Below are 21,501 nucleotides of genomic sequence, written 5' to 3'. Positions count from 1 at the left end.
AAAAATTATTAGGCTTTTAGGCAGAGAAATTTGTATAGAATGTAAACAGGAGGGGGGACTTACTGGAACATATATGGCTGCAAAAGTTATGCTCTTACAGTACTACTACAAAAGAGTACTTACACATTTGCAATGGGGTGGTACAACAGATGGCGAAGTCATACAATGATGAAGTAACTTACTTTGCCAAGTCAGATTTCACTAATGAAATTTGTTTGCTACAGCTGGATGATTCCTCAGCGGAGTAAAAGGAATTTTTTTTGAAATGCAAAGTCCAACACACTCCTATTTTGTTAGGTTCCAGTTGGCTGGTGCATTGATGCAGTCTGCCTGTGGAAAGGGAGAACGCTTGCTTGTATTTGTGAAGAGGAGACAGAGAATTTAGTGGTACCGCCGTCTCTTGCTAATAATCTGTGTTTGGTCCTGTGTGCTTGCACCACTTGTGCTGTGGCCTTTGATGTAAATGTGCTTGTACCTGCTGGAGCACTTATTTTCCTGCATCTGTCGTTGCCAAAAGCCAATTAAGAAAAAGTGGGGGATTTCTTGTTAGGATAAGTTGGTATTGTGACTCTGCTTTTGTTGAAACTTCGTCCAGCTGGGCACTGGCCACACAGAAGAAGGTGGTATCTGCCTCAAATGCTTTATTTGAAAGCTTAAACTTTTTCTATGTCAAGAACTTCATAGGAGTGTTATTCAAACAAGGCTTCTGTGTTCATTCTTTCTGTACTAATACCTTAAAGGATTTAAGGGTGTCCATGTGATTCTTTTACCATAATACTATATGACTGGCTAATGAGGCAAAATAAGTTGTTTTGAGCAGGATAAATTCCCTGAGCTATCAACATCAGGATTAGTGTCACTGTGCAGCAAGGTGCGTGCAACACGCAAACACTGATGGCATCCCTTCTATGGATCAGCCTGAGAGTGTTGATGCAGCCTGCCATCAGCCTAGAGGGAACTTGTTTTTGCTTTGCAGATACCATTGTTTTCTAGATTTCTGTGTAGCAAGTTAACTTTCCTGCCTATAGACCAATGAAACTATTTGGCTGGAGTTTCAGTCTGAGTAAGTGGGGATCTTAAGTAATCCTTTCTGGCCTTAAAAATGACTCTATTGATATTTGCTTTTTCTCAAAAATGCACATCTGACATTCTGAACTTCTATCTGAGGAAAGAGTATGGTGGTCTTAACAGTAAAAGTGATACTTGTGTTAGAGAAAATCTTGATTTATGGACTTGTTCTGGCAAACCTCTGTTTTTCAAGTACATCTTTTGGAAACCTTCTTCATTCTTTGTTTAAGCACCTTACTTTGTCAAGCCAAGTCAGAATGCTTGCATTTTAATCTTCCTTAAATATGTTTAATGGATGTTGAAATGGAAGTGTACAGGGGCAAAAAGGGCATGCAGATATGGTTGAGTTTTCTTTTGAAATATGGTTGACCAAGGGGGGAAAAAAGCTGTTTTTATGATACTGAATATGCTGTGAGTAACTTTCTGAAAGCAGAGCTCTTGAACTGCTTTTAAAAGTGAAATGCTGAGGCTCTTGCTGGAAGTTCTGGCATAGTGCCTTCTAGGGAACTCCATTTTTGCTGCTTTCCAGAACAGCTGAAAAGCGTTAGCTCTGTGCAAGTGTGAATGATACCTGACTTATCCCAGTCAAAAAAAATCATAGCTTCCTAACATGCTTTCTTGCCCTTGAAATGTAGGGTGAAAATGTCTGTGGCTAGTATGTCTTAAGTGATACTAGTTTAACCATGTCCTTGAAGTGCTTCCCTTGGTCCTTAGTCAAATAGCACTAACTTATGGCCCCGATTTGTTGGTTCTGTGTTAGGAAAATTCATCCTTGTAGGCTATGCCTTGTTTCTGACATTTATCTGAATGGGAAAAAGGTGATTTTGTTCTCCATCAAATGCTGAATAAAATTCAATATTAGCAGCTGTTCTACATGGCATCTCCCATGACAGTAAATTGACTTTTGTCACAATACTTGATTATGGGTATTTGGTATGCAAGCTTTGTCTGCATATGTCATCATCTTCAGTTTTAGTCTTTCCTTCTTCCTGAGCGTTGCTTATGCTAGAAAATGTAGTGGAATACCTGTTAGTGTGTCTTGCCTCTGAATCTTTCCTAGATGAACCTCTCTGCAAGTCTCTAGCGTCGATGAATTTCACATAGTGAAATGGCTGTTTAGTCTCCTGTCATGACTGCTGTTACTGTTAATGCTCTCTTCATGCTATATAAAGTTACATCAATACAGAATGAGAACCTTCTGTTAATATTCTAGGTTAAGTGTCTAAATGTGTAGGTTTGAATTCTAAGAGAAGACGGCATTTACACTTTGTGTTAAAGCAACACTTCAGTGCTGTCAGTGTCAGAAAGCTCAGGTTCCCTCAGTGATTACAATAGACTGAGGTAGGATACCAGCCAGGTAATGAACTAGATTCTGGTGTAAATGTGTATTTTAACAAAATTACTTCAAAGTGTAACTTCAGTCATTTGAACTATGAAAACAAGCTTGCTGTTGGTTTTAACCTAGCTGCTGGGCTCGAGTCTGTTTCTTTTTTGCGCTGATCTCTGGATCAGTCCAGGTGAGCTATGGCAGGTACCTAGAAGGCTTCCAAATGTTCCATGGCAACCGTCATGTAATTTACAAAAGGTGAGGAATCTTCAGCAGGTACTAAATTATAGCTGAGGGACCTTGTAACACTTGCATTGTGTGTAGGCTGGAGCTGCTGCAGTCCAATGTTTCCCATGTTCAGTCAGGGAACAGTTTGGGAGTATTGGTCAGACTGGCAGGCTCTGTTTATATCAGTGTCGCAGGCACGCAGGTGATATCACGTTGTGTGTTTTGCCAGCTCTTTATGTGGACAGAGATGTAACTTGTTCACTTTCTTTTCAGTACACTGCAAGGTTTAAAATCTTAAGACCTTGATTTTGTTCCAGAGTATTTCTGGTGTTCAGTTCTTCAAGGCTTTTTTGTGCTGTTCCATATGGGTTTCAAGAAACTTCTTTGTGGAGGCGCCTCCTCAGAAGTCTACTTGCAGGATGCCAAAGAGGCTTTTTGATAACCAAATGCTGAAATAGTGACTTAAAACCCATAGAATATAGATCTAGTGTCACTTCAAAAGCTGCGGCTTACTTCCAGGCTGTTCCCAGAAGCTGGCACTGAGGCCCGGTGGAGCCTCAGGAAGACTGCAGGACAGCTGGGAGCTTGGTTCCTGTTTAGTGACTTCTTGGAGGGATGTCAGTTCTTGTGGTGATGTCTTCAGAGCACAGTGCTGCTGGCATGAAGGGACCTGCTGTTCTTTATAGCGGTGCAATATAATTTTTAGGAAGGATGGGGCCTCAGTTACTGGAGGAGCTCACTGGTTGACTCCTCTCATTTCAGCGCCTGGATATGGTTACAGTTCAAAGTACCCATCTCAAGAAGCTGGGAAATACAGGTCTCTTGCCTGAGGAGATTTGTTGCTGCTGAGAGATTGAACTTAAGTTGTTTTTTTGTTCTTTACTTTCCTTAGTAGCTGTGTAACCACCTTAGTAAATTTGCTTTGTGGGTGTGGGAGAGACAAGTGCTTTTTATAGTGTGCATTAGAAAGCTTTGGAAAGAAGAGTTCCTACCAAACTTTGAATGTGGTTTGACTGCTTGTTAAAGTCATGGGAAACCGAATCCTAATTCCCAGTTTAACAGGTTTATGTCAAAGGGTTATATTCAGGAGAAAGGAAAGGACTTACTGGGAAGGTGTTTCTGAAGGACTGTTTCTTTGTATAATGATACTAGTTATTTCCAAGATAGGTTTGATGTAAAATTGGGGTTCAATTTCATCTTTCTTTAGGCTACTACTTAGAGTTTATAGTGATTATTTAATATTTGAAATATTTGTTCTACCTTAATACAACACTGATGTTACTTCATGCTGAGCTTGACAGATGTTGCATGTTTAAACTGCAGTAAAAACACAAGTCAAGCTTGAGACATGGAATGTCGCTTATTAAAGTAATGCTGATATAACCTCAAAAACTTCCTTACTTTACAGTTCTTAAAACAGCTGGCATCGTGTATCCTATCTTGTGTCCTCATGTATCCTGTCTGTTCCTGGGTCATGGGGTGATTCTGCTGATCTGGTTTAAATATTGTAATTGCAACCAGCTGTTGGGAGGGATGACTAGTTAGGCTCAGCCTGCCTGGAGTTGCCTCCTTCCATTTCCAGGAACATTTTTGTTGCAGGAATATCTGACTCATTCATGAGTTGTCTTCCAGATACTCTGGATCTAGTATGCTGATCTGTGCTGATCATTTTCAAACCATACATTCTTGAACATGATTTTGCTATTGTTAACCAAAATGAAGCTACTAAAAATGAAGTAGCTTGATGAAACGGTGATCTTTTAGTAACAGATAAGGTAGAGATAAGGTTAGATTGCTTGATGATTTCTGGAGACAGGAAATGCATTGGCCCTGTTGTGTTTTTTAGTTATTCTTGCTTCTGCACTTTTTCCTCAGAACGCTGAACTTTTGCAACCTGTAGACCATATGAGACAACAGAGTTGCAAGTTGCTTTGCAGGAGTTGAGAAACTTCAGCAAATGTTCAAACTCACTTAACATGGGGTTACTGTCAAGTAATTACTATAAATTTTCACTTCAGAATTAAATAGAAAGTTATAGCTTATGTTTCTGGAGTTGATAGTTTATATTAAGCATAAAGTACATAATAGTGCAGGTATTCGCTTAATGAATAAAATGAGTTATTTGTTCAGAAGATCATGGGTTTCCATTATTAAATTTCCTTTAATTGTTCAGTAAGCAATCAATAGAATATTTTGCCTTTCTGGATGTATTCTGGTCAAAGCACGCTATTTGTAGTTCTTAATATTGTACCTATAGCTCACCTTTCAATGAAATCACTTCTGTTCCTCCAAATTTATCAAATTCTATGTCACTGAATAAAAAAGAGTAAAAAAAAGTGCTGTGATGTATGAGCTACCAGTTATAATTGATGTTCTCCATATGAAACAGTCCTCAGGGAAAAAGTTGGTCATCATAAAAATGAGTGGGTAATGAGGTTAATATTATAGTCTTGCAAATCTTTATGCAGTCTTCCATTAAGGAAGAGAATAGAAACAAAAGACTAGGAATTCAGTTTTCATGTCATAGTTTTAAGAAAGCTATACTAGTAAAAGAAACTGTTTTACAATTGAAGAAAGGCACCACTATCTCTTATTAACTAGAATCTACTATACTAACTGTACCGATTATCTTTAAACACAAAGCTATGTTTAACTAGTCCCCTTCAAACAAATGCCTGCAGCAAATCAAAGTTCTCCTGTTAAGGACAACTGCATTTTCACAAAGCCTGTATTCAGCTTTATGTATAGCACTGCAGAAGATGCCAGCTGAATTCTTGCCTATAGTGATGCGACTTTGCAGTGTAATGCTTCTCCTTCCCTGCTCTGCTCTCATTGACATTGCATTTATGAGACTCGAGGGGATCAAAATGGACAGAGTAGCTTCTTGACCCCTTTTAGTCAAATTCTTTTAAAAATGAGTCTGGCTGATCATACGCTCTGTTCTTTCTTAATTTGTGGCCTGTTGGCCAGTTTCAGGTACATTTTGACAGGGCTAGGTGCATTGAATTTGATTGTTCCTGTAAGTTGCCTGAATATATCTGATGCTGGCTAAAGAGGAAACATCTGTCAGTGTTCTCTCTGTAGGAAAGAAAGCAATGTGAGCTGGGTTTGCCCTGCTTGGGTTGGTGTGCAGCTACTCTGTTGGCCATGGTTTTTCTCTTTTAACATGAGTATGAACATCAGGATTATGGCACTGAGGAGGGATGTGGAGGACAATTGGCACAGACCTGTAAGGAAGCATGCTTCAATTAAATGTTTTGGAGGAGGTTATTCTGTAAGAAGTCATTTCCAAAGAGCATCTGAGAAATTGGGATAATCTAAGAGGAGTCTTCTGTATGAGCAAGACGACTAAGGGGATAAAAAGCATTTTTTTTTTCACCCATAAATTTATTTTTAGGTCTCAGCTTATTTGGCTGAAAAAGTAGATAGGAGGACAAAATAAATATGTGTAGTAGGGAGGTCAAAGATTCCTACTCATTTTTTTTCCCTCCCTATCACATATTTTAAAAGATATCTGGCCAGAAAACATTGTCCCTGGAGATGAAAACCTCTTTTTGTCCTGGTAGTTGATCATCCTACCTGCTCTTGTGGTTCTGAATGACCAGTCTGCTCCAAGACTTTATGCAAGAGTTAATGTGATGCAAACATCTATAGTTTCCTTGTCCAAGACCCACTACAGGAGCACTCTCCAGCTTGCTCCTCAGGTGAGTAGAGCTGAATGTCGTGTTTGAATCCACTGGCAACTAGAGCTACCGCAGTGTTTCTTGCACAGAGGACCTACCATGCAAGGTGTGGACCTCTGGAAAGGTCAGCATTACTACAGGTAGATACCAGTCGCTCGAGAGAGGCAGCAATTTTATACCTCGAGTCCCAAGTATCTTTTGCTACACAGAATGATGTTATTTTCCTGCCTGGTCTTCTTCCCCTTGACTAGATTTCTGTGCTGTTGGACAAATTGCTGTGACTGATGCTAATGTGAACTATAGTTGCTTCTCCTGCAGTTCTCCTGATTTAATCTAATCGCTCCCTTACCCAGCTCCACAAGAGTGATCCTGGCTCCAACTGGAAGCCTGCCATCAGATGGAGCACAGAACTATGGGGGTGGCTATCTGCAAGCAGGTAATGAGCAGCTGTAGGAGCGTAGAGAACTGCTTACTTTGGCCGAGCAGCCACCGAGAGTCAATCATTTGTGCCCTTATTTGCTCAAGCATGTTGGAAAGGGCAGTTTCCTAGGAGTTTATCAGCAGCGGAGGTGAGGAGTGATCCACAGCATGGTGGTTAGACAGCACTCTGGCCCTTCTGAGTAAAGGTATGGAAGTACGTTGTTGAGTCAGTTAAGCTTTCACTTCCCTTCCAACTTGTTAGGTTACACAAAGGACTGTTTAAAAATACTCTCGTGTATGTCATCAGCATTATTGCTGGGGTGGGGATTACCAATGGGTGTGGTAAAAAGCTGACCTGTATGAATGGATTATACAGCTACTGACAACACCCTGCTTGGTTCTGTGTGAGCCTTTCTCTGCTGTACAGTAACATGGGGTTCTGCTGCAGGAGGGGCCTGCGCTTATCTTCTGGCCTCACAACAGTTTTGCACTTTCAAGATTGGAAAAAAGTGAAAATAAAAAAGTACTGTAAACGAAACATGAAAGTGTCCTTTTTTTTTTTTTTGAGCTACGCACTAGAGGATTTCTTCCAGTCTCCGTTAATTTTATCATAATTATTAAGTAGGACAATTAAAAAATTAGGTATGACCCAAATTTATACTTTTTTTTTAATGAACGCTTATGAAAATAAGTCAGGCTACGTGAATTAGGGATAGAGAAATTTACTTTGCATGAAAGATCTTAGGTTCTTTACTGTTAAAATTGGATTCTATGTTCCGCTTTGCTTTTAAAGGCAGACTGAAATAGGTAGAAGTATGTGGCAGTAACTTAAAATTTACCACTTTCAAGGTCTGTCTTCTCTCAGGTGGAGTACCTCCTCTGAAGCAATCTCTCTAGATTGAATGCCATTTGCACAGAATCAGACCATTCCTGTTTGGTGTGTAGCTCATTTCTGTCTCTTTTCATATCTACTGTTCAGCAGGCATGAATTTGCTCATCTTGTATCTTTATTGGATTATGAAGAACTTGAAATCAACTGACCGTGATGAGCCTCCTCCCACTGCAAAATGGGACAGAATATTTATGGCAAGCTTATCTTTAAGATTTGGAGTATGTGGTAGCACGAAGTTTAGCTGTCTTCAGTATCTTACTGGAATGTTGTTCACTGATGGTTATTGATGACTTGATGACTCAGGATACTGCTCTGACTGGTTGGGTCAGGTTTTTTTTTGTTTTTTTAATTCTGAGTTTTTCTTTGACTCAATCTCTTATGCTTCTTTGAAAAGATGTTATCAAGGCTTCTGAAAATGATTGTCTGCCAGAGATTCTTCCTGGTTAAAGACTATTCAGTGAACAGGAGCATCTTCACTAGTTTGAGTGTTTATAAAGATTTTTCTGTTTGGACATCAGTGTTATGCTTTCCGAGTTTTTTGTCAACTGTTGCACAAAGTTCAAAAAGTGGCAGCTTCTCTTAGCTACCCTGTGATCCTCCCAGTTCGATTGAAGCTTCTGGTAGAAGAGGAGTATTCCCATTGCTCAATCTACCAAGGGACTGTAGGTTAATTTACAACAAATATTACAGTGAAACATGACTCTTATGTATCTGAATGTTTTCACAAATTGTAGTATTGACTTTGCAGAAACACACCAGAGAGAGATCCTGCTGAATTCCTTTGAATTTGCTGCAGTATTGGGGTTCTTGTAGAAGAATACTGTTTTCTTGCTTAGTAAGATGAATATGGTCCCTGTCTGTGTATACTGGTGCTCCGGTATCTGTGCTTCTGAGAGTATGCATTGTAATCTAAACTTGTCAAACTGAGCTGTTCTCAGTTGATAACTGGAATTCAGAGGAATGCTACTTCATATTACTTGTCTGAAATACATATTAAAAAAATAGTAAGTGTGACTTTCAGTATACGTTTATTCTCCTAAGAAACAAGTGCAAAGCAAAACAATGTGGAGTAGTTCAAAATGCAGTGTAGCAGGTTGAAAGTGTACACACAGCTCGGAGATATTTTCATTTTCTTGTACTCCCTCTGGAGTAAAAATAAAGCTATGGTTCTTTTTAAGCCATAATGGCCAAAACCAAAATGTGTTTTGTTCTCATGCTACTTGGTCTGTCTCCTCTTTGGACTTCGGACTTTGTAACATAATGTTAGTTATTTCTCTGCTATATGTCTGTAATTAGTACGGCAGCTTACTCATGCTCGTTTCACTTAGATAACCTTTCTGGGAGAAACAATTTAAGCCACCTAATATTCAATTGCATTTTCAGGATTCTTTGACAGCATAACGGGTAGTGTTATTGATGTGATCTAGAGAATTTTTCATGTAGGTTTCTTCTTCCTTTTCTAAGTTTTTTTGTGTTTTAATTCCAGGAAGGATTGGCTTAGTCTCTAACGAAGCTTCAGTCAGCATGCTTTTACAGATAACTGCCACACTGCTAACAAATCATAGTGCATGTCCTCAACTAGGGACTTTGATACAAGTTTTTAAAAAACTGTCATGCTTGACGTTCCTGTTGTTTAAACTGCACACATTGGTGATTCATTATGCAGGAGGATGTAATTTTAGTGTGAGATTGTCAGATGATCATGATGGGTAAAGGTAATGAGGTAATGGTATCTTGTTACTATGCTGTGTTATTATCTGGTAGTATAAAACCAGACTGCGTTGTCATGTGACTGTGTTCTTTCAGAGCTTTCCAGTTGGCAAAATCCAAGTTATGTTTGGTTCTTAGTTGCTGCTGTAGATGTCTCTTGTGTTTATACCCTCTGTAATGTAGAAGTCATTGCGCTTTTTGGATATCAGAGCTTGTTTTGACCTTAATATATACAGAGGGAGATTCTGGAGAAAATTTATGCATTCTTACAAATATGTGCAGTGAGTTTCCTCTGTTTTAAGACAAAAAGTTCTGTCTTCCTTTAAACAGAAATATAGTAGTAATACTGTTGGGATAGGCAGGGAATTAAATGATGATGTGGGATGATAATAGTTGGAGCTCTGCTAAAACTGATTATTATTTTTTTTAAGGCTAATGGGATTGTTATTTTTCTACATGTGCACACGCACATTACAGTGTATGTGAATGACCTGTCGCAGAGCTCTTTGGTATTACTGAGGTGCAGAGATTTGTGTTTGAGCAAGCAGCTGTGGGACTAGGACAACTATTCCAAGTACAGTGGATAACTGTGTTTGTAGTCTGTGAAGGCAAGCTGAATCGTTCCACTCTGCTTTAACTAGATTGTTCTTTCGTTTTTCTGATTGACTTGCTGAAGCTGATTCATTGTAGGATTTAAATGACACATTTGCCTGATTTTCTCTGAAAAAAGTACACTAACCAACCCTTGCTGTTGTGTCTTGGTGCCTGCTGCTTAAGCTGGAAATTCCTTCAAACATCTGTTTTCTTTCCCCTGTAGCTGTTGTATCTCATGTTTTCTTGTGTGGTGTTGACTCAATGTGGTTTCCTTTTTCAGTTCTTGCTTAGTAAATTAACAAGAGTTTGTGACAAGTACCATGTCTCTAAAAGAAAACATTACATACCAAAATGTAAATCATTTTTCCTAATTGCTGTTGGTGCTGTGAACCCACCTGTGCCCATACCAAATGGTGAAGGCTTTCTTTGCTCATGCCACAAAAAAAAAGATGGGCTTGTTATAATTTGTGAGATGTTTTCCACAGTAAAAAAGCTCGCTGCCTTTTTGAGGAACAGAACTGAAATTTAAGCCCTTAACTATGCAGGGATTTGAAATGGATCAATTTTAAGCAGTGTATGTGGGATGGGAAAAAGAAAACTAATGAAGCAATATTTTTTTATTCTAGGTTTTTTCATTTTATACCTGCAAATTTTCCGCAATCCAAAGATGGCAGCAAATAAGCCTAAAGGGCAGAATTCATTGGCTTTGCACAAAGTGATCATGGTAGGAAGTGGTGGCGTAGGAAAATCTGCTTTAACACTACAGTTTATGTATGATGAGGTAAGAATGTGTGCTAGAAATTATCTCATGCAATGTCTGCTACAGTGTTACTTAAGCATTTAATTGGTACAGTTATTTTCTGAAATGGTCTAAATGTATATGACGTGATACGAAAGCCAGCTATCAAACTGAGCAAAAATATTTTTGTGCTGGCACAGGTTGTCCAGAGAAGCTGTGGATGCCCCCTCCCTGGAAGTGTTCAGGGCCAGGCTGGATGGGACTTTAGGCAACCTGGTCTGGTGGGAGGTGTCCCTGCCCATGGAAGCGAGGTTGGAACTGGATAATTCTTAAGGGTCCCTTCCAACCCAAACCATTCTATTATTCTTTGAGATTTCAGATTTGACCTCTTAGAGACACCTGCAAAGGTATAAATTGGCTTTTAAGCAAATTGATGGCATTTTTGGAACTTGCTCCTTTACAGTATGTTTTCTTATTATTTACTAGACCTATTAAAATTTATGTAAATATTATAGCTCAAAGCTTCTTCAGTTTGGTGAGTAGCTTGATGCCTGAAATGATGACCAATTTTTCTTTTTTTTTTTTTTTTGCTGATGTTGGAGAAGAAAAAAAATCTGTTTCTTGTGTCCCTGCTTTTTTGCCAGTGAAAGTTATTCTTTTTGTTTAAGTAGTAGAACTTATGCCTTCAGTGTCCCTTAAAAATTGATACTAAATATGTTTAAAGTCAGGACTGCTTCATAGCATAATGAAATGAAGCCAGATGTTTTGGTTAACCAGAAACAGACACTTAGTTTTGCAGTTACCTCTAAAATTTCCTTATAATGTCTGAATAAAGCAAAAAAAAAAAAAAAATTGTTTGGGCTGATGGAGAGCCTGTTTTAGCTATGAAAACATCCATGTTGAATAGTGTGAGCACTTCAAGTAGCCTAAATACATAAGCTTATTTATTTGTTACTGTAACACTGTAAGATGTTTGTTTTATCCTTATATGCAAATAGAAGCATTTGCTTTGTACAGGCATGATTTTTTTTATATAGTAAAATTTGTGTTTCTAGTTTGTAGAAGATTATGAGCCCACCAAAGCAGACAGCTACAGGAAAAAGGTGGTTCTGGATGGAGAAGAAGTCCAAATTGATATATTAGACACAGCAGGGCAGGAGGACTATGCTGCAATTAGAGACAACTACTTCCGAAGCGGAGAAGGCTTTCTTTGTGTCTTCTCTATTACAGAGCTGGAATCGTTTGCAGCTACTGCAGACTTCAGGTAAGTTACAAGGCAAGATAGTTATTGTAATTATAGTGACGTAATTACAATCACTTTTTTTGTTGTTCTGTAATATCATTACCATTAGTCCAGGTTAGAGGACTGTAGTCACACTGTTTTCAATAGATGCCTAGCCATGCCTTTACTATCTGCATACCACTTCAGATATCTTTGCTGCTGTGTTTCTAAATACCAAAAAGGTTACTGCTACAAAGCAGCTACACAGCAACATTCAGAAGGCTGCTGCCCTTTGTACGTTGCTTTGCACTGCAGTGCAAAGAAGCAGTATTTGTGAGTAGGCATAGTGCTATCCAAAGTAATGGATCTGAGAAAAATTGCTTACTGACTGTATGGATATATATAATGTATGTGCAATACCGCATACTCTCTAGAGGTGTCTTTTTTAGTTCTTGCTTGGTATGGCGGATTATGTTGCGTTTCTTTAACCTTTGAAACACCACCTAGAGCAAAAAGGTAGCTGTAGCATGTCCAGCTGTCTTATGCTAGGCTATTTCATAGTTATAAAGATGACATGACCAGATTCCAGCTGAAAACTGTTTAGAAGAGCTGGATCTGGTGATGTCTGTCTGCAAAGTCTTAGGCTATGCAATCTGTGTGCGTTGTAGTCTGGGAAGACTGAAATGGGTAGTGTAAGCAATACAACTTTTCTACCCCATAAAAATGTTTTTAATAGCAATTGAGAAGTATTTTTGACTATTCTGAAGCAGCTATCCGTTTTGTGTAAAGGTCTGCTGTAAATCTGTCTATTCAGTTTTATATGGACTGAATTCTTCTCTGTAAAATATACTGATGTAAGTTTTTGAATTTACAAAGCAAATGTCAGTGGCTTCTGTATAGGGTTAACCCTTACCATCAAAGTTAGAGAGAATATCACTTAAGAAGCAACATGCAAAATAGAGGCTGGATCTTTCTGCTGTAATGAGGATTTCACAAGCATTTTTTTTGTTGTTTGTTTTTAAATGCTCTTCACACATACAACACATTAAAACCCTTGTTTTGAGTGGGGAGTTAGCAGAGAATTACAGATGTTTGATATTGTTTGAAAGATAAAGCCAATTTAAAATGGTCATCAGTATACATATATGCATATATAATAAAATAGGTAAATCAGTAAAATACCTTATTGCTATATTATATATAGTAAAAAGACAAGACCAAAAAAAAAAAAGTTCAAAGTTAAGCAAAATAGGAGAGGGGATCATCTTTGAGATAAAAGTGAGGAAACAAATATAAAAAGAGATAATCTGCATCCCACTGAAATAAGGTTTCTTAGAGGTATCATCATAGTTTTAGTTAATTAGTCCTAAGTATCTGTTGTGGTTTAGCCCGGCTGGCAGCCAAACACCACACAGCCGTTCGCTCACCCTCCCCCCTCCCTCTCCGGGATGGGGGAGAGAAACGGGAAAGTGAAGCCTGTGAGTTGAGATAAAGACAGTTTATTAAGACAGGAAAAATAATAACAATAATAATAATAATAGTATTAATAGTAATAATGTGTACAAAATAAGTGATGCACAATGCAATTGCTCACCACCTGTTGACCGATGCCCAGCCTATCCCTGAGCAGCCGGCCCCCCCTCCACCCCGGCTAGCCACCCCTATATGTTGTTCAGCATGACGTCAGATGGTATGGAATACCCCTTTGGCCAGTTTGGGTCAGCTGTCCTGGGTCTGTCCCCTCCCAGCTCCTGCTGCATCCCTAGCCTGCCCGCTGGCAGGACAGAGTGAGAAGCTGAAAAGTCCTTGGCTTGGTGTAAGCACTGCTCTACAACAATTAAAACATCAGCATGTTATCAGCGCTCTTCTCATTCTAATCCAAAACATAGCACCCTGCCAGCTACTAGGAGGAAAATGAACTCTGTCCTAACTGAAACCAGGACAGTATGAGAATACATTTAATATCACATCTAAGGGAGGAGGAGATGGGGAGAGGAGAGAAAGTGAGCTTTTCCACTTCTGTTATTTTTTCATTTGTGTCAGTATGTGTATGCGTGTATTTATATATTTAAAGAGAGAGAGAGGGTTGCATTACAGGTTGATGCTAGGTATGTCAGTCCTGGAGGGTTATTTAGTATAGTTGAGCTCTAGAGTGCAAAATGACCTCTTCAGTCTGTTCAAAACCCTGTTAATGCTTCAAAGTGCATGATCTTCTGTGGACCTAGAAAAAGTCCTACTTTTTAAGCAAAGGTGAGAGTTGACAATATACATGCTAAAAGAGGAAAAATGGAAGAAAAAGTCCCTTCAGTGAAGAGATTAAAACTCCCAAATCCAAATCTTGAAAGTGCCTTTCAAGTTGCCTTACAAATTGTCGAAGCCTGAGTGCTAAAATATATCTCATAAAAATGACATTCTTTCTGCTCTGTGTAACCTGTATCTCTTGAAGGTACAGTTACAGTACGTTTGGCATTGTTGAGCAGCCAGAAATAATACTACTTAGAGACAGAAAGAAAATGACAAGAATCTGGATGTTTTAGTTTTTCCATGGAATTTTGCTCTTCTGGAAGGGCAGGACTCCAGCAGAAGAGTTGTTTACTACTATATAGCATCTTTGGGTTTTCCAGTGTGCTCTGAAATGCCACTGCTCTTTGTCATTTTTTCAGTAGAAAGCAGACTCGCAAAGACTAAATTTTTAAATATTTGAAAGGCAATTTGATAAAACGTGCTCCTACTTTGAGTAGAATTGGTGTGGCTCTAATGATTTTTTTTTTTAAGTTTTAAATTCCAAGCCAGTATATCTAGTTTTTAGCTAGAAGTCTTATTTGCACAGATACTGTAGTGGTGCACTGAATTCTCATCTATCCACCTATCCTAATCCACAGACTATTCAAACTACTTTCGGGTATCAGCAAACACAGTTAAAAAATTTTGCTTGTTTGGCAGAGAGGGAAGTAATATGGCATTAATTATACCTGAGAGAGGAATGTGTGTGTGTTACAAGGTGCCTCGAAGACTTATTTGTTGGTTTAAAAAAAAGGATTGAAGTGAGGGGGTGGGTTGGAGGGCTAACTCAACAGAACTGCATACTGTAAAAAGCAGAGCATTATATAACAGGAGGAGGATCCTGACATACACCAAATCAAAGCTATTTAGAATATCAATTAACTCTTTCCAATTTCTCTTCATTCTGCATTAAAATCTGGCAATAGGGTTTACTTCAGCCAGAAAAGGGAATTTGGTTCCTGGAGCTTTTTGTTTATCTTTCAAAAATTGCTCCATGATAAAGGGCTAAATTTCACTACTAACTTCATACTCTCTGAGACAAAAGAGAGAAATTCTGTTCTTCCTCTTAAATGTATTTCCAATTAGAAGAAAACTTCTTTTTTTAAACAGTCTTGAAGGTTGATGTACCAAAGCATTTGCAGTACTCACTTTTATTTACAGCTTTAAACTCTTCATCCTAGCGGTTCAAACAGAGGTAATGGTCTGTCCTCAAAAACCTGATGTATGTGCAACTTGTTATCCATACATTGGCTTATAACCGAATGAAGACCTCTCTGCAGAGAGTGAATGTAATTGACTTCAGAAAGATTTGTCAAAGGAATAGATTTTCTCGTTATGCTGTATCTGTTTACTACCTAAGTAGATAATTTTATCAGCTTTAAATGGCACATGCATTTTATTAGAAAAAAAATGAATGCAAGACTGAAGTCTGGGTAGAGCAAAAATTGCAGTTGGAAGTAGTAACATAAAGGCAATGGGAAAGACTCTCAAGTAACACCTTTAGTAAAAAGAAGACTTTATTAGTGTAAATTTTTACTTAAACCAATCTTGTTCTACTCTGTTTAATCTGTTACTGATTCACCTCCTTCCTGCCTGGAAGATTAGTTACCTGTCTTGGTCTTCATTGTGTATAGTGTCATAATGAGGTTTAAGATTTTACTGTTACACAAGCTTCATAAAAGGAATAAGTGGGTTTTCATTGTAAGATGGAAGAGTATTTAGTCTGAGTTCTTTTGTCTGTGTTCTAAGAATAGTAGTCCATGAAATACTCAATTCTTTTTTCCCTTTTATTTTTTTTTTATCTCCAGGGAGCAGATCTTAAGAGTAAAAGAAGATGAGAATGTTCCTTTTTTGCTAGTTGGTAACAAATCAGATTTGGAAGATAAAAGGCAAGTTTCTATAGAGGAGGCAAAAAACAGAGCTGATCAGTGGAATGTTAACTATGTGGAAACTTCTGCAAAAACACGAGCTAATGTTGACAAGGTAATAACTCACCTCATAATACAAAGAATCTCTCCATCAGTTTTTACTTTATAGCTCTCTTCCATGGGCCATACTTAGTGTTCAAGTTATTTTAGCCTTTTTGTGTGCGTGTAAAAATTCAAATCAAATACGTTTCTCCCTTAGCTTGCGATGAGTGCTTGAATAGGTCAGTTCATGTAGGACAGTAAAAATGTTTGCCATAGCAAATCTATCCTATCTGAAACTGCAAGGAGTAAGTCATTAGACAAGACCTCTTTTCATTTAAAAATTTCTTGAGGCAGCTACTTTGGCCTAGCCTTGTGTTTTCTGTAATTACAAGACAATCTGCTTCTCAACAGTGAGGAAAGCTGTCCAAGGAATCAAGTAAAAGCAGGTAAGAGAGGGATTGGAACCTTCTCTACCCTCATCTAACCAAATGCTTGGCTGGATGTTTCTTCGATGAAGAATGGATGAACCCTTCTAAGCTTTGAATGGCCTAGAAGTGCCTCATGAGTTTTCTGGGGTAAAGCCTGGTTCAGAAGGTCATGAAATAAGACACAAAATATTTGTCTACAAAAAGATAAATTATTGATTAGTTGTAAGCATTTCAGCTATAATTTCAAAAGACAGGACCTCTTAGAACGCAATTCAGAATAACTGTCTTGTAGGCTGCAAAAGTAATGGTTGTATGGTAAAAGAAATAAATAGTTTATAGTGATAATCTTTCCTTTCAGACCTATTGATACACTTGATCACACATTGAAAAATTCTCTAATGTAAATGCTTACATCTGAGCAGTTGCAGCATTACAGCAGTAATGGGAGTTCTGTTCTGCAGTGACTTTAACTTGACTGTTGTCATCTGTCAGTTGTCTCCCTGAAGAAATGGCTTGTTCAGTACTACAGTAAGAACTTCATGCTTTTCTGTAGGGAACGTTAAGTCAATTAAATGCAGCATAATTCAGATGTGTTGAGTTCAGCTCTGATTTTTTTTTTTGTTATTACAAAAAAAATACTTTATCTTCAATTTTGGTGCATAATTACAGTTAACATCCACCTATTTCAGTCATGTAGAAATTCCCAGATCTTCTAAATCTACTTCACTATTCTTTAGCAGCTGGGAAAAAAGTATTATGCAGATAGATTAAAATATGTATCAAGCTTTTGCAGACACATGGTAGGCTACTACAGAGCTCCAAGTTTCTTTTTGGAGCAGGTGGCATAATGGCAAGATTAACGCATTATATAGAGTTAAGGTTTAAAAGTCCATAAGTTAGGTTTTGTTGGCCCTAGTAAAACCAGATATTCTTAGTTCCTTGTTTTCTTGGAGCATCTGAACTTACATGGTTTGTTAGGTGGACTTAAGTTAGTATCCTATAAGAAATCTACTTCTCTAAATTCCAAAATGGTGGGTTGCTCATTTGGGAAAAACACTGTTGGCCTCTGCTTACTTTAATAAAGGTAAGCAACTGAGCACTTCTCGGTAGGTTATGTACCCCAGATATGTAGTACAGTGTAGGGCTTAAGCAAGTTGCCAGTTGCAGCATACCATTAGTAAAGATTTAAGTAAAAGCAAGTAACTTAGTCCACACTTATAAATCTAAAGGCAGATATATTTCTTGATGGAAACATTTAGTTGCATTGATTTTCCTCAGATCCCGTGTAATAAAGGTTTATGCTTTTGCTGCAATCAATATGAGATTAGTGTAATTGCAAATAAAATCCTACTGCGCTCTGTAGAGGAGCTTTTCAGCCCCTGCACCGTCTGTATTGCACTGAAATGGACCAAGCCCCCTGATATATATCTCAAGGAGAATTTTTCTGACAGAAGTTTTAGAATTCTTCATCTGAACTGCTACAATAAGATTATAAAGATTATATTGATTTGCTGCAGTCCATTGGAAGTCAAGATCTTCTCTTCTAATGAATAAAGTAACTTTAAGCAGCCCTGTCACAAACTTTAACTGGCAGTCTGTTCTCTCTTAACCAATTTACTAGTGTCTCCAACTTTGTCGCTTTTGTTTCCTACTAAGCCACTTGATGAAAATGAAGTTTATGCATACTTTGAGATAGTAATATGGCAGTTGAGATTTCTAAAAAATAGCTTATGTAGTTGTATGGTTGATAACTTTGTTTTAAGGGAAATGCTGATGTATTTTTGTGCACTAACTTTGTGTTTAGACTTGCATCATGGGACATGCAATGAAATGTTCAGTGTGTGCTACTGCTCCATTAATGTACTTCTAGAATTGGTTATTGCACTTCTTCAGCCTTTACAGTTCATTACTAAAAATACTTGAAATATAAACTGATTTCCCTGTGTCTCCTCAGTGAGATGTAGATAATAAAAATAAATAATCCTGGGCAGTAATAGGAGTCTTGTTTCAACCCACGTGGAAAATTGTCTGAGAGGATTCATAAGCAAGTTCCAGAAGACAGGAGAACTATGGTACCATGAAAGAAGCATGTTTGCGTTATATGGACATGGCCTTCCAAACCAATGAAAGACTTGTTGGATTAATATTTGTTTGCTCAAACTGGTTTTGTATAATTGACTTTATCCTAACCAACGGAAATGGCTATCACCAGTGATAGCTTAAATTAACTCAAGTATCTGAGAGAGTTTTGGCATTTACGTTCTTCCATCTTTTTTTTAGGTGTTTTTTGATTTAATGAGAGAAATTAGAGCCAGAAAAATGGAAGACAGCAAAGAGAAGAATGGGAAGAAGAAAAGAAAAAGCCTAGCTAAGAGGATCAGAGAAAGATGTTGCATTTTATAATCAAAACCCTGAATTCCTTTCCTACCCTGACCATACTAATAAAAAACATAATTTATAAGCATGCCATTGAAGGCTCAAGTGACTGAAATTACTCTAACGTGTTGGAAATCGTAATGTACCACTAAAAGCATGAATTGGAGCTGCACTGAAAGTCAAATTCACTGAAAAAAATTGATGTGGCTTCAAGAGAAGCAAAGTTCAGTCCATTTCATAATTGCCTACCTTCTCACATTTCTTCTGAATGTAGTGTTTCATAGGCAGTCTTTTCTTTAATAGTAAATGGGGATGGGGAGGGAGTACTACTTTGTGGTTTCTTGTAAAGCATACATTTTTTTAATCATTGATAATTGTCACTTCATCTTGTCTTTTGTTGCCTTGAAAAGTACAGTTGTGAACGTGATACCTAACAAAGCGGTATGCAGTTGTTTTGCCATGGAGTTATGCAAATTGGAAAAGAATAATGTATATGCGAACAGTTATGCTGGGGAAAATTATATGTGGTTCTGCATTACCTGATTAACCTAGAAGAGTGATGTAATCTTTTACATTGAAACATTTGAATATGCCTTAATTTTAAAACCTAATCATAGCAGGTTGCTTAGTCAAGGATGTATTTTTCAACTTGTTGCATGGAGACTGTCCCTGTGCATCGGTGTGAGACTGCCCTCCCTGTAGAGTGCAGTTACGTGAATGGTTTTGCTAACTAGCTGTCTGCTAGCAGTGTCTGTTCTTTAAACGTGTGCCATACTCTGGTATTGTGAATAATACAGAGCATATTCAGTCATCTGTAGCTTGGTAAACAATATGGTATCTTAAAGCTAAATGGTCAGAATACATGTAAGATGGAGGTCATAAGGCTATGGCACATCTATGCCTGGAATGGTTGTTTAAAACTTAACCCGCTGATACCTTGAAACTTCCCTTTTGTGAGTAGTTTTCTGTCTAGATGTTGCTTGGGTTTTAACTCCCTGGAGTAGAGTGGAGTGGAGATGATTCAGTAGCGCTAATGTATTTTGAGTTAAGATGTTGTCCAGGAAATTCTGGTGTCATCAGTTAATTTTTTTTGTGTGTTCCTGATACTCAGCTATGGGAACACACTGTTATGCTGAAGCTCTTTGCAGGTTTTGTACTGTTTAGTCTAGTTTATGTTGATTTTAAAACGGGGAACATTGTAGCTACTTTTTCTAGTTAATGTTGATATTAAACAATCAAACATGCTTTGCAATAGAGAAACATTTACCATGTGCATCCAAAATCCCCAAACAAAACGTACTGCCTCAGTTGCTTCGGAATAGCAAGAATAGCACACGGATAGCGTGCTGCATCTTAACTAAAAATATACCAGAACGTTTGAGGGTTTTGGACTCCTCTGGGGTAAGACAGGCTAGATCAGTTCCACAAACTGTTACACTTTTTATACATGTGTAAGCCTATAACTGACAGTTTAAAATGTGCTCAAGCAAACTAGGTAACAAATATTTAACTTCCATGCTAACAGACATCTTAGGGACTCAAGTCTTAGAAGTTATATTTGTCATGTTAAATATTTATCAATAGGAATTTTGTATGTGCGTTTAGTAGACTGCCAAGTGCAGAATTAAAGTTACTCATGTAACTATGGCAAATAAGCCAGTCTTCATCTTACTGTGTACTCATTTTGGTCTGTTTAGCCAGGGAGTGTAACCACTAACATTGTGACTTTGCTTTGGAACCTGTATGCTGGGAACTGAGGTGTTATGAAGCCACCAGACACGTGAAACTTGTCTTGGCTGATGCCTTACCCTGTCCTTTTATTTGCTATTTGAGCCATTGAAAGATGAATAAACTTCCACTTTTTTTAAATCCTTGTGCAGTGTCAATTGATAACTATAGCATCTAATATAACTTTGCTGTAGCTGAGACCAGTTTTCAAGCAATTAAACCAAAATATTCCAGAAGTTGTTTTAGTGTATGTGAACAAAGTAAAACTGGTTTGATAAAAGCCACTTTGTGAAAGCTGAGACTATGCTTGCGTTACCTTTATCCAGTGCTAATTGATCCCCTACTTGCTGTAACAAGGAATATCAGAAAGCAGGCACACAAATTGAGGTTGAGGTAAGCTATTTCCAGAAGTACTCTTCCATAAGAATGGAAGGTGAGATTTTTTTTATTTTTATTTTTTTAAAAGGAGAGCCTGTATTAGTTTAAGGGGGGGATGCTTCCAAAGTCTTATCTTCTTTTAGCATGCTCTGGGAGAATGTAAGTTTGCTTCCCCAGCTTGCAAAGAAACTAGCTTGAACCGCATATATAAGATTTTGGTATGGCCAAACAAGTGATCCATTTGCATCATAAATTCATGCTTTAGCCTACTTCTGTGTCTGAAACTGCTAGGTCTATCTGCTTAAAGAGCTTCTTTGCCTGCAGGCGGTTTTCCTCTTGTTTCTCCTCCAAAAAGTTGAAGATTTTTTTCTCAAGTTGGCAGGATCAAAGCCTTCCGTGGGTTTTCACTCCAAGTTAGCCAAATATGCCAGTAATACTATTGCTACCTTTTGTGAAATACATGGCATTTTAAAACTGCAGGCCAGACAGAGTCCTTAATTTGTAACAAACCATAA

At 38.0% G+C, this 21,501-nt stretch overlaps 1 protein-coding gene across 3 annotated transcripts in view; it reads left to right on the top strand.

Annotated features, from left to right (window-relative positions):
- Window positions 1-20,749, top strand: part of RALA (RAS like proto-oncogene A) — a 28,829-nt gene extending 8,080 nt beyond the window's left edge. For all 3 annotated transcript variants that reach the window (XM_035552423.1, XM_035552424.2, XM_035552422.1), the window contains exons 2-5: window positions 10,549-10,703; window positions 11,717-11,925; window positions 15,975-16,149; window positions 18,785-20,749. In XM_035552423.1, coding sequence (XP_035408316.1) covers window positions 10,590-10,703; window positions 11,717-11,925; window positions 15,975-16,149; window positions 18,785-18,907 — 621 coding nt within the window. In that variant the 5' untranslated portion in view covers window positions 10,549-10,589 and the 3' untranslated portion in view covers window positions 18,908-20,749. The remainder of the gene's footprint in view (window positions 1-10,548; window positions 10,704-11,716; window positions 11,926-15,974; window positions 16,150-18,784) is intronic.
- Window positions 20,750-21,501: the final 752 nt, after the last annotated feature.

The sequence above is a fragment of the Cygnus atratus genome, chromosome 2 (genome assembly GCF_013377495.2).
Source record: "Cygnus atratus isolate AKBS03 ecotype Queensland, Australia chromosome 2, CAtr_DNAZoo_HiC_assembly, whole genome shotgun sequence".
Classification (NCBI taxonomy): Eukaryota; Metazoa; Chordata; class Aves; order Anseriformes; family Anatidae; genus Cygnus; species Cygnus atratus.
This window is presented reverse-complemented; position numbering and strand designations above follow the sequence as displayed.